The sequence below is a fragment of the Cupressus sempervirens genome, chromosome 8, assembly GCF_028749045.1.
Source record: "Cupressus sempervirens isolate cs-2001-9-10 chromosome 8, ASM2874904v1, whole genome shotgun sequence".
Taxonomy (NCBI): Eukaryota; Viridiplantae; Streptophyta; class Pinopsida; order Cupressales; family Cupressaceae; genus Cupressus; species Cupressus sempervirens.
Window position 1 is genome coordinate 302,637,037 of NC_143125.1, and position 13,848 is coordinate 302,650,884.

At 36.4% G+C, this 13,848-nt stretch overlaps 1 protein-coding gene across 1 annotated transcript; it reads right to left on the minus strand.

The window, feature by feature from the left end:
• Positions 1–549: 549 nt before the first annotated feature.
• Positions 550–9,255, minus strand: LOC149542618 (hexokinase-1-like). The gene is made up of 9 exons (XM_089797508.1): positions 8,689–9,255; positions 7,399–7,549; positions 6,637–6,819; positions 3,284–3,358; positions 2,663–2,812; positions 2,445–2,543; positions 2,219–2,349; positions 1,493–1,574; positions 550–1,348 (listed from the first exon to the last, which is right to left on the minus strand). Exons 1-9 carry the CDS (start codon positions 8,958–8,960, stop codon positions 974–976), a joined length of 1,518 nt encoding a protein of 505 aa, XP_089653634.1. The 5' UTR covers positions 8,961–9,255; the 3' UTR covers positions 550–973.
• Between the last annotated feature and the right edge of the window lie 4,593 nt (positions 9,256–13,848).

Genomic DNA, 13,848 nt, shown 5'->3' on the forward strand with positions numbered 1-13,848 from the left:
GCCTCTTATGTTTATGCATTAATAGTGTGTTATCATCAGCGTCTTATGTTTATGCATGAATATTGAGTTATCATTGGCGTCTCATGTCTCATGTTTCAGAGACGATTACATATTTTGAATAATTCAGACAATCAGGTGGAGAATTACAATAATCGGTTGTATCAACTTTCCAAAGATGATGCTTGATTCACAAACATTCTTTGTGAACTCGAAGGAGAGATTCAATAACGATATAAATAGTAACTCCAAAGTTTTACCTTGTACACTAAATAAACTATGTTAATCAGTTACTTTGATGATACACGTTGATTTCTTTGGTAATTACTAATAATGGACATGAATCCTTCAGCAAATGCAAAGACGACTTTTTTTTTTTGATAAATGAAAAACTAAATCATTTAAAAAGATTCACATCAACAAATTGCACTAATAGACCAATACCATTTAAAGTGAAATGCCAGAGCAAACAATCTACATACAAGCCCAATGTGAAAGACGTGAATAACAATGTTCTTGAACAACTATTTGGAATGACAAAATGATAAAGAATGACAAATAAATGAATCGTTTTCACATTATACTTCCCACAGATGAAACAAAGATTTTTTGTACTGTCTGTTTTCAAGGATTCCTGGACTTATATCAGTAATCTGATACTGATAGCAGTGATCTGATGCTTCCCTTAGGGAAAATAAATACAGAAATGAATCCTTTTTACAAAATAGCTTTTTTTCCAAATAATGGATGATAGACACATAGCTCACATTTACAAGAGATCGATACATTCAAATCTCAGGAAAGAGCCTAAATAAATACAACCTGCAAATTGTAAAAGCCTGAGCTATCTGTAACCAACCTATAATACAGTGTGCTTATATTGAACATTTCTTTATGAACTGGAATAGCTTTGAATATTGACAATTCTGAGATGATTTAACAGACCAAAATGCTCATTTTTATCAGGGTGTGCCTACTAATTATCTGAGTAGATAGAATGCGAAGCAGCAATTAGAGCAGCTCCAATTCCTGATCCGCCTTTGAATAACTCTATAACAACATGTTGAGCTGTCTCCTCCCCAAGGAGCTCATCAACAGCTACCTGCAAATATTGCTTAAATTTTGGGTAATATTCATAAAGAGCCCCATCCACAGCAATGACGGTCCTCTTCATCTTATTTGCTGTGTCACTCTTCATTCTGCTACTACCTGTTATGCCCGGGGCTCCATCTCTCCCAATCTTCTTAAGTATTCCAACGATGCCAGCTGCTGCCAAACGAGCTGCTCTCTGAGTGACTAAATCACACACTTCCACAATCAACTTCCTTACTTTAAAAGGAATACTGGGAATCTGCAATTACATTACACATTAATCTTTCAAAAATACACTAATTAAGGAAAACCAAAAACATCATCGCAAAATAATACACCTTGAAATAATCTTAAACATACAAGTTGTAAAACCAAAGCTATTAAAAACAAAACTATAATGTACCCCTAAAATATCTCTCATAACTCTAGCAACTTCTTGCAGATCAGCCGACTCATCCTGATGCATAGCTGAGATATATGGAGTCCTGCAATTTAAGGAAAGTTTCCATTAGAATCTCTCTCAATACTAGGAGAAAACATTAAACAAAGATTTAAGAAGAAACCAACAATAGAAAAACCCAACAGGTTTACCAACAGCATCACAGAGTAAGAAATATGTTTCCAAACGAGACCCATTTTTAAAAGCTTGATATATATTGCTTTGATAACATATAACAACATGACCTTTCCATCACCCACATATAAAAGAATTATATATGAAAATAATATGTAGTTCACAATTTACAAGTTTTTCCATAGACACCACAGAAAGAAATATTCGGCCACAAGTTGTGCTAGGCAAACAATAAATACAGTATCACAGAGATTCTTTTGTTGCTGGATACAAGCTAAAATATATTAACTGCCACATGAATGCTTGCACAGCATATGCCAAATTTGCATGAGATGGGGGTTACACCTTTAAGCACTATCCTAGTTAAAAAGCTACAGGAGGATCTGCATGTTACTCGCTCATTTGAAAGTTCCAAAGAGGCAACCTTCCTGATAACTCCAACTGAGGCATGTGCAGACTAGGTAAATTTACAGAAAAATTTAAAAAATTAAAAATCAAAACAGAGTGAACCATGTTACTTTAAAAAGTGCCACACAAAATATTTAACTGACGAACCCGAGGAGATATGGATTGAGAAGTCTTTCAGGGACTGAATCACCAAAGAAATCTGATTCTTCTGCCATCCTAAGAATCACCCTTCTAACAATGTCGCCAAGATACATTCCTGACACCAATTTCTCAAAACCCTGAACAAACAACATTTGAACCATTACACCTTCAAACACCAATTGTAAACATTGAATTGACTGGGTTTATTTCATGCTAGAAATTAGTAACTTGCCTGATCACCAGGATTCAGACTAGCTTTGTCTAAATCTTCATCATAAATGGTTCGCGGTAGATGAGAAGACCAGAAATTCCCCCACTCCATATTGACAACCTTATCAACCAATACAATTCTCAGGAAAGCTCTACAAATTCAATAAGTTGCAAAATAAAGATAAACTTATGTACTGAACTTAAAACCTTCTTTTGCACTAACAGTGAATAGATTCTTACCATTCCACCAGATTTTGAAAGTTGGCATTTAGTTATTGCATCTGCTCGTTCTACATAGCATGCATTTGTTCCAGTTCCAAGAATGACTGCAGCCATGACATCCTCATCATGATAGCGTGCCCAAGAAAGTGTCCCAACAGTGTCATTTACCTGATGTTTTCAAATTGAAAATATGCCTCTCAGAATGCTTAACAATATAAGTTGATCATTTTTAAAATTTAAGGTTTTGTATATATCACAATAACTTATTCCATAAAAGACACTACCTTTCAGGCTTTACAGGTTGCAATTTACAAAAGCTTCAATGCACCTTATAGTGCATTGTATTACATAAGCACTCTGAAGCTATCAAAATGATATAACTTATTTAAACCCCGATACCTAACCAGTTTCATAAACTACAAGACAAATGACAAAATTTATTTGAAAAGATAATATTTAAAGACAACTAGAGCTATTAGATTTCCATCCACCAGTAATATTAACTTGTTTTCTGGCTTCGATTGTGTAAGCAAATTTATTTAAAAAGACAAGCTAATATTTAAGACAGCTAGTTTAGAACAAGTCATTAAATAACATCATTTTTTATCTTTAACATTTGAAAAGACTGTTTGTGCATACCAATGCTGAAACTTGCATATTTAGCCTTTTCTTGGTTAGTGCCTTCTGTAAACAATCTCCAATATCCTTGCCAATCTATAAAGAAACAAAAGAAGTTATTAGAAAACACTTTCATAGACAAAAGATTAATAAACAAATATATATGTATGTACACAACACAAATTTTTGCTTTTTCTAAATATCTCACTATGCATTCAACATGCTTCTCCAAGTATGTAGCCATAAATTATAAATCATCAAAGGATTGGCACAAACAGCCAATGGCAGTATAATAAGTCTGGGCCACGGTAGCAGTAAAGACAAACCAGTTTGCAGTACATTTTGCAAAAGTCCCCCTACTTCTAAATTGTAACCAATGTTCTAAAGATTGATAAATTGGATACGCATGGGAAAATTTTAAAATAGTCTCAAAGTGGCAACAGAAGTTTTGCAATGGAGTTAAGTCTACAATTATATTCTTTGCAATACAACAATTTTTTGACCCCTTGTACCCTAAATGTCAAGTAGAACTGGGAAAGTAATCAAACATTCTTTTCCAGCAGTTGAATAGTTAAAACTTTTTTTGGAAACCTTAAACTTCATTTGTGATACATTTTCAATTTATTATTGCATAAGCTCTGCAGACTTCTGATCTAAAGAAAACAGGATCTTCTCTACTGAATGTCTGCAAATGCCTGTCTCCAACTGGTTGACCAAGAATGTTTCTCAAATGAAAGAGGTTGTTGGAACATTTGCTTGGACATGCTATTACAATAAGGATGTCATGGCAGTACTCATTTTTGGAACTGGAACAGATGCTTGCAATGTAGAACAGGCAGATTCCATAACTAAATGTCAACTTTCAATATCTGTTGGCATGGTAACATTCTATTCATCACCACTGCAAAAGAACATTTTATATTCAATATATAAGTTTATTTTCTTTGCAGCTTAGTTTTATGTGTAGAGTTAGATAATTCCAATTCCCAAACTCAGTGTAAAGATAAACATTAGCTCCAGAAAAGGCGTAGACATACTTTAGATTGCAACCAATTTTCACCGCTAGTCCATTGCTTACAATTGCCGATGAAGAATAGTTTCAAATTTTCCCAACTAATAACTCCGACCCATCATATCTGGCACCATATACTAGAGAGAAAAAGAAATGGAGAAAGAAAATACAAAGTAACTGAGAAATCTGTGTTTGTTGCTAAACATATAGTTTCATGCTTTGCCACAGCATTAAATAGAACATAGGCAATACCTACATTTCCAAAGCCAAAACAAACTCAATCAAATTCCTACTGCATAACTATCCTGACATATAGACCATGTAAAAGTGTCAAGAACCAATAAAAAACAATATTTAGATAAGATGTGGCCTGTCTTGCTGAAATGGTAATTTTTGGTTGATATGCAAAAGCAGCCGTATGCATAAAGGACTTCCAAGAAACTAGCAAAGTGCCATAAGTCAATTACTTTCTATCTTGGCTTTACATTTACTGATTAATGTATAAAGTTCAATTCAGTATTGAGTCACTGGTGGCTTCGACAATTCACATAAGTTTCCATAGCTTGTTATGCACCACACATCTGTTTTTATTAGGGCATCATTTTGAAGCATATATGATAAATATTCTATCTAAAACCCATAAGTTCGCTGCAAATAATTCCCTTGTAACACACTCTCTTCCCAATGCATAATTCTTGCTAATTACATGGAATCAGACACCATTAATGATCCATTCACACATACAGCATATGCTCTCTATCACCAGAAGCAATGGCACAAAACTTGCATTGCTCTGAGGACACATCTCCCCAAAAATACCGCATTCCCTATAAGGAAAAATTTTAAAAATTGGAGAGTTGGAGAAAACATTTCCCCCACTCCACCACCAACTCTGCCACCTCCACCAAAGATGCCACCAAGTCACTTGCTATATGGCAAATGCCATTACATACTGATTGAAACCTTTAGCTTTGTGAAAACTAGTTTGCCTCTCGTGGAGCATTTTGCCTTGAAAAGTTCAATTCACCTCAATTTGTATATCAGCGCTGCCCCCCACCACTGCTTCACTGCCATCCTTTTTCTGTTCCCTAGTAATTACCAAATTTGGGCCCTTGGTCCCCGCATCCCTGTAACATGTCCTGCATCCCCCATACAAAACTCCACGTAACTAAGTAAAAAAGTTGAAAAACAAATACTCCAGCTGCAAACGAGTTAAATTAACGCTTTACAGTTTAGATTATTCTACCAAGAGTAGAACAATTAAGGCTCTATGGAGCCAACCCCAAAATTCTGACAGTTAAACCCACCCTCATGTTATAGACTGACCAGAATCCATGGGAAAGACACAAATTCTTCATCTACAAATTTGAACATGACTAAAGTAAAGGGTGCAGGGATGTGCCAAAATTGGTTCAACTATACTCTCTATCAATTAATTTTAGTTATCAAATGAATACATCAAAGCATACAAGCAGACTATTCCACAACCTTGAATCCAATCTATATTACAACAGTAAAATACATAGAGTTACAACCTTGAATAATAAGTTATTAAAAACCCATATGCAGTGTGGAATGACCATCCGGACAGGCTGCTTCAGATCTCTATTTTGCAACAGTAATATAAATTAACATAACGTATCAATCTACTATTGATCCCAACAAAACATGTCCATCAAATTTCAAAGCATAACTCAATTTCTAAACAAACATTGACTTTAGTGATGCTCATATGTATGTATGTATGTATACACATGCACACACACCACGGGTGTGTGTGTATATATATTTATATATATATATATATATATATATATAGAGAGAGAGAGAGAGAGAGGACTCCTTGTCTGGAGAGTGAGACATGTAGCCAAAAATTCAATGTGAAAGCCATAGCCAGATTCAAAAAAAGATCAACAGAATCTTCAAGTGCTGTATAAACTAAATAATAATAGCCAATATATACTTCTTCCCTGAATTTGACAGTTGATCAACGCTTGAGATTATGTCGGGAGATCAGCCAAAGGTTGGCTGACTACATTGGACAATAATACTGGTAAAAACAGGTGTTTATTGTGTGCTCATAAAGGCATCACTGTCCAAAAAATGATCTTCAAAATTCACATGGATGAGGAAAAAAAAGGTTCTTGCAATCTTAATTCCTTTTTTTCATATCAGCAATATTTTCCAATTTTTCTGTGCATGGTTTCCAACTTTCCATCATAATCTATTGGCTATCTTAAAGAAAGAAGTCAAAATTTCCAGCCATCAGTTTATATAGCATTCCATCTTTCCAGATTAGGAAGGTCAAAACAAAGATAACTAGATCTTTTGCAGACTTCATGTATTGAGAGATAAAACTAACCGTGTCTAAAATTGCAAATCCTTTTGTCCACTTGATGAGTGTGCCTGAGGAAACAGACAACTGCTTCGTTGGAAAAGAAAAAGTAAAGCCAAGCTCCCTTTGCCTTCCAGGAAGAGGCTGTAAACTATCATCTTCATTAAGCACAAACGCCTCCAGATTCTCTGCAATGAAATCAAAAAGGTCCTGCACACATTTAACAATTCAATAGAATTAAATGACTGGCTAAATGCAAGATATTTCAGAATATAGAACTGGGAAATCTGCTTCAGTGTGAAGGTATGATGTACAGGAGAGTTGGTAATCAGGTCATTTTCTAGGGCATATTTCCAATTTTCCAGACCTGTATCAAGGTATTTTATTGAGCATATTTCTAAACATTATTAATTAGAACATTTTGAGGTTCTCCACATGGTCCAATACAATTAAGCTATATTAGCAACATAAACATTAAAAAAACAAACTGTAAAGGGTTTCAGTCCCTTCAAAACCTGTTCCTGTCTTAATCAAATGCATAAACATCAAAAATTATGCACTAAAGAGCCTTGCACTAATTAATTTGTTGAGCAATCAACATTATAATCTGTGCGTGCTTCATCTCCTCCAGTATTGTATTCCTTCACTTTGTGGAAGTGGCTTAAACAAAAGCAGGAGCAAATAAGTTGAACCTCCACTAGCACACAACCCCAGGTTTTTGTCCCACAAAAAAGAAAAGATGGTAAATAAAACTGAAATCCTTTATCTAAAAGAATGCAATATTCTCACCTCAGTCGTTCCAAGCATTAACTCAGCAGGTATTGGAACTTCTTTACTTTCATGTTTCATGATTCCTCTCTCTTTTCCACCAAGTTGAACCCTCATTACTCTGAAATTTGTCCCACCCAAGTCCAGTGCATAATACAGTCCCTCCTCATCCCTGCACAAAATCAAGGAAAGAAATCAAGTAACAGATATAGGACACCTAATTGTTCCACAATTCCCTGTCAATCAACATTAAAAGGCAATGATAATTGCATTTACATTATCTACATGTTCATTTATAAATTATACTCTGCTTAAATATCGATAACATAAGGATACATGGTAAGCACCTACAGTAGCCCATCAATTCCTGGTAATCACAACATAAAATGGCAACAAGGAATCTATTTCTAATAGTACACTGCATATAGAACTTTTGGCCAATGTGAGACCCCCAGGTTAATCCATGTTAATTGCCCTTGTTAGATCCATACACTTCAACCGTCCCAACACTACTCGTACCACCAGGCGAGACCTCAAAGATGAACCACTATGAGCCCCTTTGATCTCAGTTCCAACATCATAGCCAGAGGCATCCGATAATTTTGTCTACTGTTTCGTCCACTCAGATGTCCCACGCAAGTTCCCTTAACGATGCTTTGAACTCTTTCGCAAGATACAGTGCTTCAATGCGTAATACAGCAATGACTAGAGTTTCCCCCTACCTAAACCGACCAATTACTATGATGAGAATATAAACGAAATCTACCCTGCCGTGCATGTCCAGGTAGACAACTCTTAGATTGGGCAGAAAACTAGATGACATCTATAAATATTACTGAACTTGAGCCTCGCTGAATCAACTCGCCTCTACTGAAGAGTACAAATGTTTATACACTGTCAAATAATAGGACTCGCGTAACAAATACACAGCAAAACCAAACAAGTAAACATCATATTAAATGGAGATGTAGTTTATTTCCCCGATAACTCACTTGAAACAATAATCAGAAATGTCATCGCAGTTATCCACAAATTTTCGTGAAAACTATTCTTGTATTTATTCGGTTAACAAGTACGTTAACAAAAACAGATATTTACTAAAGAAAAAATCATTAAAACTTAAGGCTTGAATCTTTCGCATTCCATAATACTGAAAAGCAAAGAGCTTGTGCTAGAAACCCCAGGAGGGCTATTGAAAACAATCCAAAGAGGACAAAAATCCCCCACAAACATCTGGAGCAAACGAAAAGTCCTAGGTTCGAGTCTTGGAAAATTTAGATAAACTGAAGGAAGACGAAGAACTTAGCATACCCGTTCGGAAGAGTATCCACGAAAGTGAGCAGCATCTTGAGCTTACTGCCTCCTTCAGAAGCCAATCCAGCATGCATCTCGACGGCCATGGCGTCCACCAACTGTCGCAACCGCTGTAAAGGAGTCGAACACCCCTCTTCGAAATCCCTCAAAATGCCGAGCAACCGGTTCCACTTGGATCGACTCTTCACCCTCCTCGCAACCAACAGCGCCGCCACGGCACAAGACGCAGCGGCGCAAGCCACAGCGCAGCCCACCACCGCCTTTCCCATATCCTTCTCCCCAACTCGTCTTGACAATAAGCCAGTTGCTACAGCCGTCAATGACAGGAAAATCGTTCGCGCGCCATAATTACTCCACTCCACACCCCTAAACACGTCTCCACTCGCCAATCAATCAGAAAACCCTGCAATTCCACCAAGGGAGACTCTGGCGACCTCCATTCAGAAAGTCTGTCCAGGCGCCTGCTCATGAATTATATTTCCAACTTTACAAATCTTTTAAATTTCTGCTCTACAGCAAGGCGCTCGAAATCCGTACGAGGATGCACGCAAACTGTTTGACAAAATGTCTCTATCGGACTCCCTCTTAGTTAATTTTTCTTTTATTAAACTCCGAGTCGGTTGACGTTGTGAAACGAGACAGCCATGAATTCTTCACCCATTCCAAACTAAGACCAGACTACCAACAACAATATAAAAATCTCCCGACCCTTCACTTCGCCTTCTCAAATTTCCCTCTTCCCTCTTCCCTCCTCCCTTGTCCTACGCCTGCTATATGACCTACTTCAATGGCTTCCAAACTTGGCACTTGACGGCGCATTAACGGTGCCTTGGCGCAACCGCGGAATGACCGTCTCTTTTGACGGCGGTACGTGGAGGACAGGAGCTCTGCGCAATAATAGTAATAATAAAACCCGTATATTTGTACGTACCCTGTCTGCCGCCTGGGTAAATACGCTTTTCCGACCACGTTTTGCACGTGCGAAAAGAAAAGCATGTTAAGTTAGCCATCTCCATCCTGGTTGATTCGCCCTAGTCCCAGTGCCCCATGGCTCACGACCGCCGCCCTAACTATCCCATTCCCTCATTTCTTCAACCCTCAAATTTCATCATGTTTGTTTATTACTATTGGGTGGACCACCAATTACCATCTTGTCAACTTCCATATTGACTTTAATGGAGGATGGATCCCTTTCAATGACTCCAATTCTTTTTATTTAGAATGAAAAAGGAATGGTTTTGGTGTTTTTATAATGGAGGATTTTTTTCATTTATATAGTTGTTTTATATATTTGGTGGGAGATTGCAATTCTTAAGTAGAACTTCTTTGACCACGGGTCAAGCATTGAGGAGCATCTATTTTGCAAAATTTGCCCAAGGCATTGATCTTGGTCTCATCCTATATGATTGGGAAACAACTAACCAACCAAAACACAACTTATATGAAGGATAACTATTTTTATTTAAACTATCATTTGTATGGGTTGTGTTTTAGTTGGTTGAATAGCCATTTTTATGATGATTTTGAAGCCCTACACATAGCCACTATCCAACAAACTAAACTGCAACCCTTATGAAGCAAAACACTCATTCATGAAAACTATTATGTTTCCACAATCCAAAAGAATGTTGTATTTTCTAGATTTGACTGTGTACATCAATGTTTCATATCACACTTCATGATACATCATCGGGATGCAAGAAAGTAGCATCCTGATGATGGATCACAAACACTATCTTACATCATAAAGATGGATCATGGATTGTGATCCAAAATGTTGATGTTAAAAATTCTCATTTAAATTATTTGTTTGGGGGCATTGATCTTGATCTCATCTTATACAATGTACAATGACTAACCAACCAAAATGCAACTCATATGAAGGAGAACACTCAACTTTTTGTTTTAAAAATTTCATTTGCAAGGGTTGTGTCTTAGTTGGTTGAATAGCCATTTTTTTTATGATGTTGAAGCCTTACGTGGCTACAATCTAACTAACTAAAATGCAATTCATATGAAGGAGAACACATTCATTTAGGGAATTGATATTGTATGATGGGAAATGAATAACCAACCAAATAAAACATAAGTCATATCATATGATGGATCCTTTTCAATGATTTCAATCTTGGAAGCACTCACCTAGCAAATAAGCTTTAGATGGATGAATTGGTGGAAGTTTCACGAGGATGAAAAAGAAAAGGTTTTGATTTTTTTAAATGGAAGATTTTTTACTTCTAAAGTCATTTTACATATTTGGTATGAGACTACAAACCTTAGGTGGAACCTCTTTACCTAAATAGTTAAGCACTAAGGGGTATTTATCTTACAAAATTTGTCTAAGGCATTGATTTTGGTATCATCTTGTATGAGGGGAAACAATTAATCAACCACCTAAAACGTAATTCATATGAAGGAAAACATTCATTATTTTCTTTTAACTATCATTTGTATGGGTTGAGTTTTAGTTGGTTGAATAGCCTTTTTTTGTGATTTCAAAACCTTACACTTAGCCACTATCCAACCAACTAAAATGTAACCCATATGAAAGAGAAGTTAAAATTGAGGAACATTGAAAGGGGAAGGGGGTAAATCAATGTTCTGAACTTTTGAAATATTTTAAACTGGTTGCATAACCATGTGTAGACGCTCAAAAATGGTTCACATCTACGACCTCATCACTTCTTCATACTAATTTGTCCCATTTTCTCATTCTACTAACTTTGATCTTTTGGCCAGATTGACCATATTTCGTCATTTGTATCCCCTTTCACATCAATTTCAAATCAACTCAAAATCATATCAAATCAACTCAAAATCACCCCAAATCAACCCAGAATCACTCAGAATCAGTCCTAATCAACTCGAAACATATCAAACATCCCAAATCAATCATCATTTATCCGCTCTTAGGCATTGTTGTGGCTTTCAATGCCCTGGAAACCTATCAACTTATCAATCTTATCAATCTGACCTTAGTACTGTCATGGCTCTCAGTACTAGGTCAAAATATCATTCATGTCATTCAATATTTGATGTTGTTGAGGCTTTCAATGTCAGATCATGGCATCATCAACCATTTCAATAATATTGACAATGTTCGTCAGTGTTATTATGATCAAACCTTATCAATCAATTTCAATCCTGTAGCATTTACAATGTCGGTTAAATGTTACATATCAATTAATTCATGTCATATGTCCTTGGCATGTTATCAATTTCGATCTATCAATTAATTTGACCATGGATTTGGTCTACATTTTCATCATCTTATTCGATATCCATCATCGTCACATTTTCATCAAAGGATACGGTCGCATTCATTTAATCAATTTGGCCAATCATCTACTAATTTTCTCTATAGGATTAAATAACCCATAATTTAATTCTATTATTCTCACTAATTATTCTTCCTGATTCTCATCTTCAATTAATTAATTTTATTAATTAATTGATTCATTATCTACAAACCATGGAAATTTACAATTTCCTAATTTCTATTTTCCATCATTAATTCCATTTTCTACTAATTCTTATTTTGTGGAATAAAAGAATTTTTAATTCAAATATTCCATAAAATATTTCATCATCATGACACTTGGATGTGACACCTCACGGATTCTCCTTTGACACTTGGCTGAGATTTGTCATAATCAAATATTCTTATCTCTTATGCATGTCCCTATTTGGCTTATTCGTCATAGATTCTTGGCTTTAAGTGGGTTGAGGAATCTTATGACGCGTCATAGATTCTCTTCCAAATTTGACTCTCGTGTGTCATAGAATCTTACTTTTGGCATATTCTGTCATATGCGTCATAGGAATTATTATTACCTCTTACGCATGTCCCTATTTGGCTTATTCGTCATAGATTCTTGGCTTTAAGTGGGTTGAGGAATCTTATGACGCGTCATAGATTCTCTTCCACATTTAGCCAAATTTGACTCTCATATGTCATAGAATCTTACATTTGGCATATTCTGTCATATGCATCATAGGAATCTCTTGCCACATCACATGTCTATGGGTGACAAATCCAATGCTCTCACCCTACATGAAAATTATAAGATGAACACTCTTTCTCTCGTCCTTGAGTCTCTGGAATCTAGAATGCTGAAGTCTTGAGTCTCTAATTTGCATTTTGCATTCTCTCTCACACATAAAATCACACTTCAAGTATTCTCATGGCATTATCACTATCATAGGCTTTTGCTTCAATTTTGTGTGCACTATAAGCAACTTTGGAGCTACAATCATTTGGAGAAAAAAGAAGGACATGGGAGCTACAAACGAAAAAGGGAGTTTTTTATTATGTTTGCTTTCTTTTGTTTAGTTTGGCTTTCATGGTAAACTAGTGGGTGCTAACGCATGATTATTGAGCTTTGTGATTTTCTCATAGTGTGTTATGCATTTAACCCGTTTTTCTAGTCCTACATTTAGTGAACCTGACGTGAACATGCATATCTAACTTGGGTTTTCTTGTTTTGTGCTTGTAGGTGCAAGGAAGGAGCTCACTTGGAAGGGTATAATGACTATCTGCTCTTCCTTTTCACACCTAGATCTGTACTATTGGAGCACACCTAAGTTCATAATAAGCACATGCACCAATCAAAATCTGCATTTCAAGCTCCTACCACTCTCTAGGACATAGATTAGGTGATTTTTGTGTTACTGATGGTCTATTTGCAGCATGTGGCAATCGTGGGATGAAGACATGATCATAAACTACTAATGCTTTGTTTGCAGGACGTTGTCGAAGACTTTGTGTGTCTTTCAAAACTATGTGTGTGGATTTCCTAGACTAGATAACATTTCGTTTGGTGCTTAAAAAGAACCTTTTTCTTTTCTGCCTGGCGTGTCTACAGTGCTAGATCCCTAGGAGTTGCATTGGACGTATCCTCTCCCCTTGCCATTCGTGGATCTTGGGTGTAAGAGAAATCCATGTAACTTCTATAGGAGGCCTACCTTGGACCAAGATACTCGATATTGGGTATCCCAGGGGACGACCTCAAAGCGGTAACAGGCCAAAGCTAGGTCAACGTTCCAGCTGCTATATAAAACTTGATTACAGTGGAAGCTATGTTGGCGGTATTGCTGCGTGATAGCTCTCCTCCAGTACCCTTGTGGTGCGTCAAACCCCGATTCTCGGGGCTGGGA

Bases quoted from the DNA above. Each gene is read 5' to 3' on its own strand.
- LOC149542618 (XM_089797508.1), bottom strand. From the start codon at position 8,960: ATGGGAAAGGCGGTGGTGGGCTGCGCTGTGGCTTGCGCCGCTGCGTCT. The intron at 3,359-6,636 runs GTTAGTTTTATC...GTTTCTTTATAG, and splicing joins GATTTGCAATTTTAGACACG to ATTGGCAAGGATATTGGAGA. The intron at 1,349-1,492 runs GTACATTATAGT...ATGTAATTGCAG, and splicing joins TTATGAGAGATATTTTAGGG to ATTCCCAGTATTCCTTTTAA.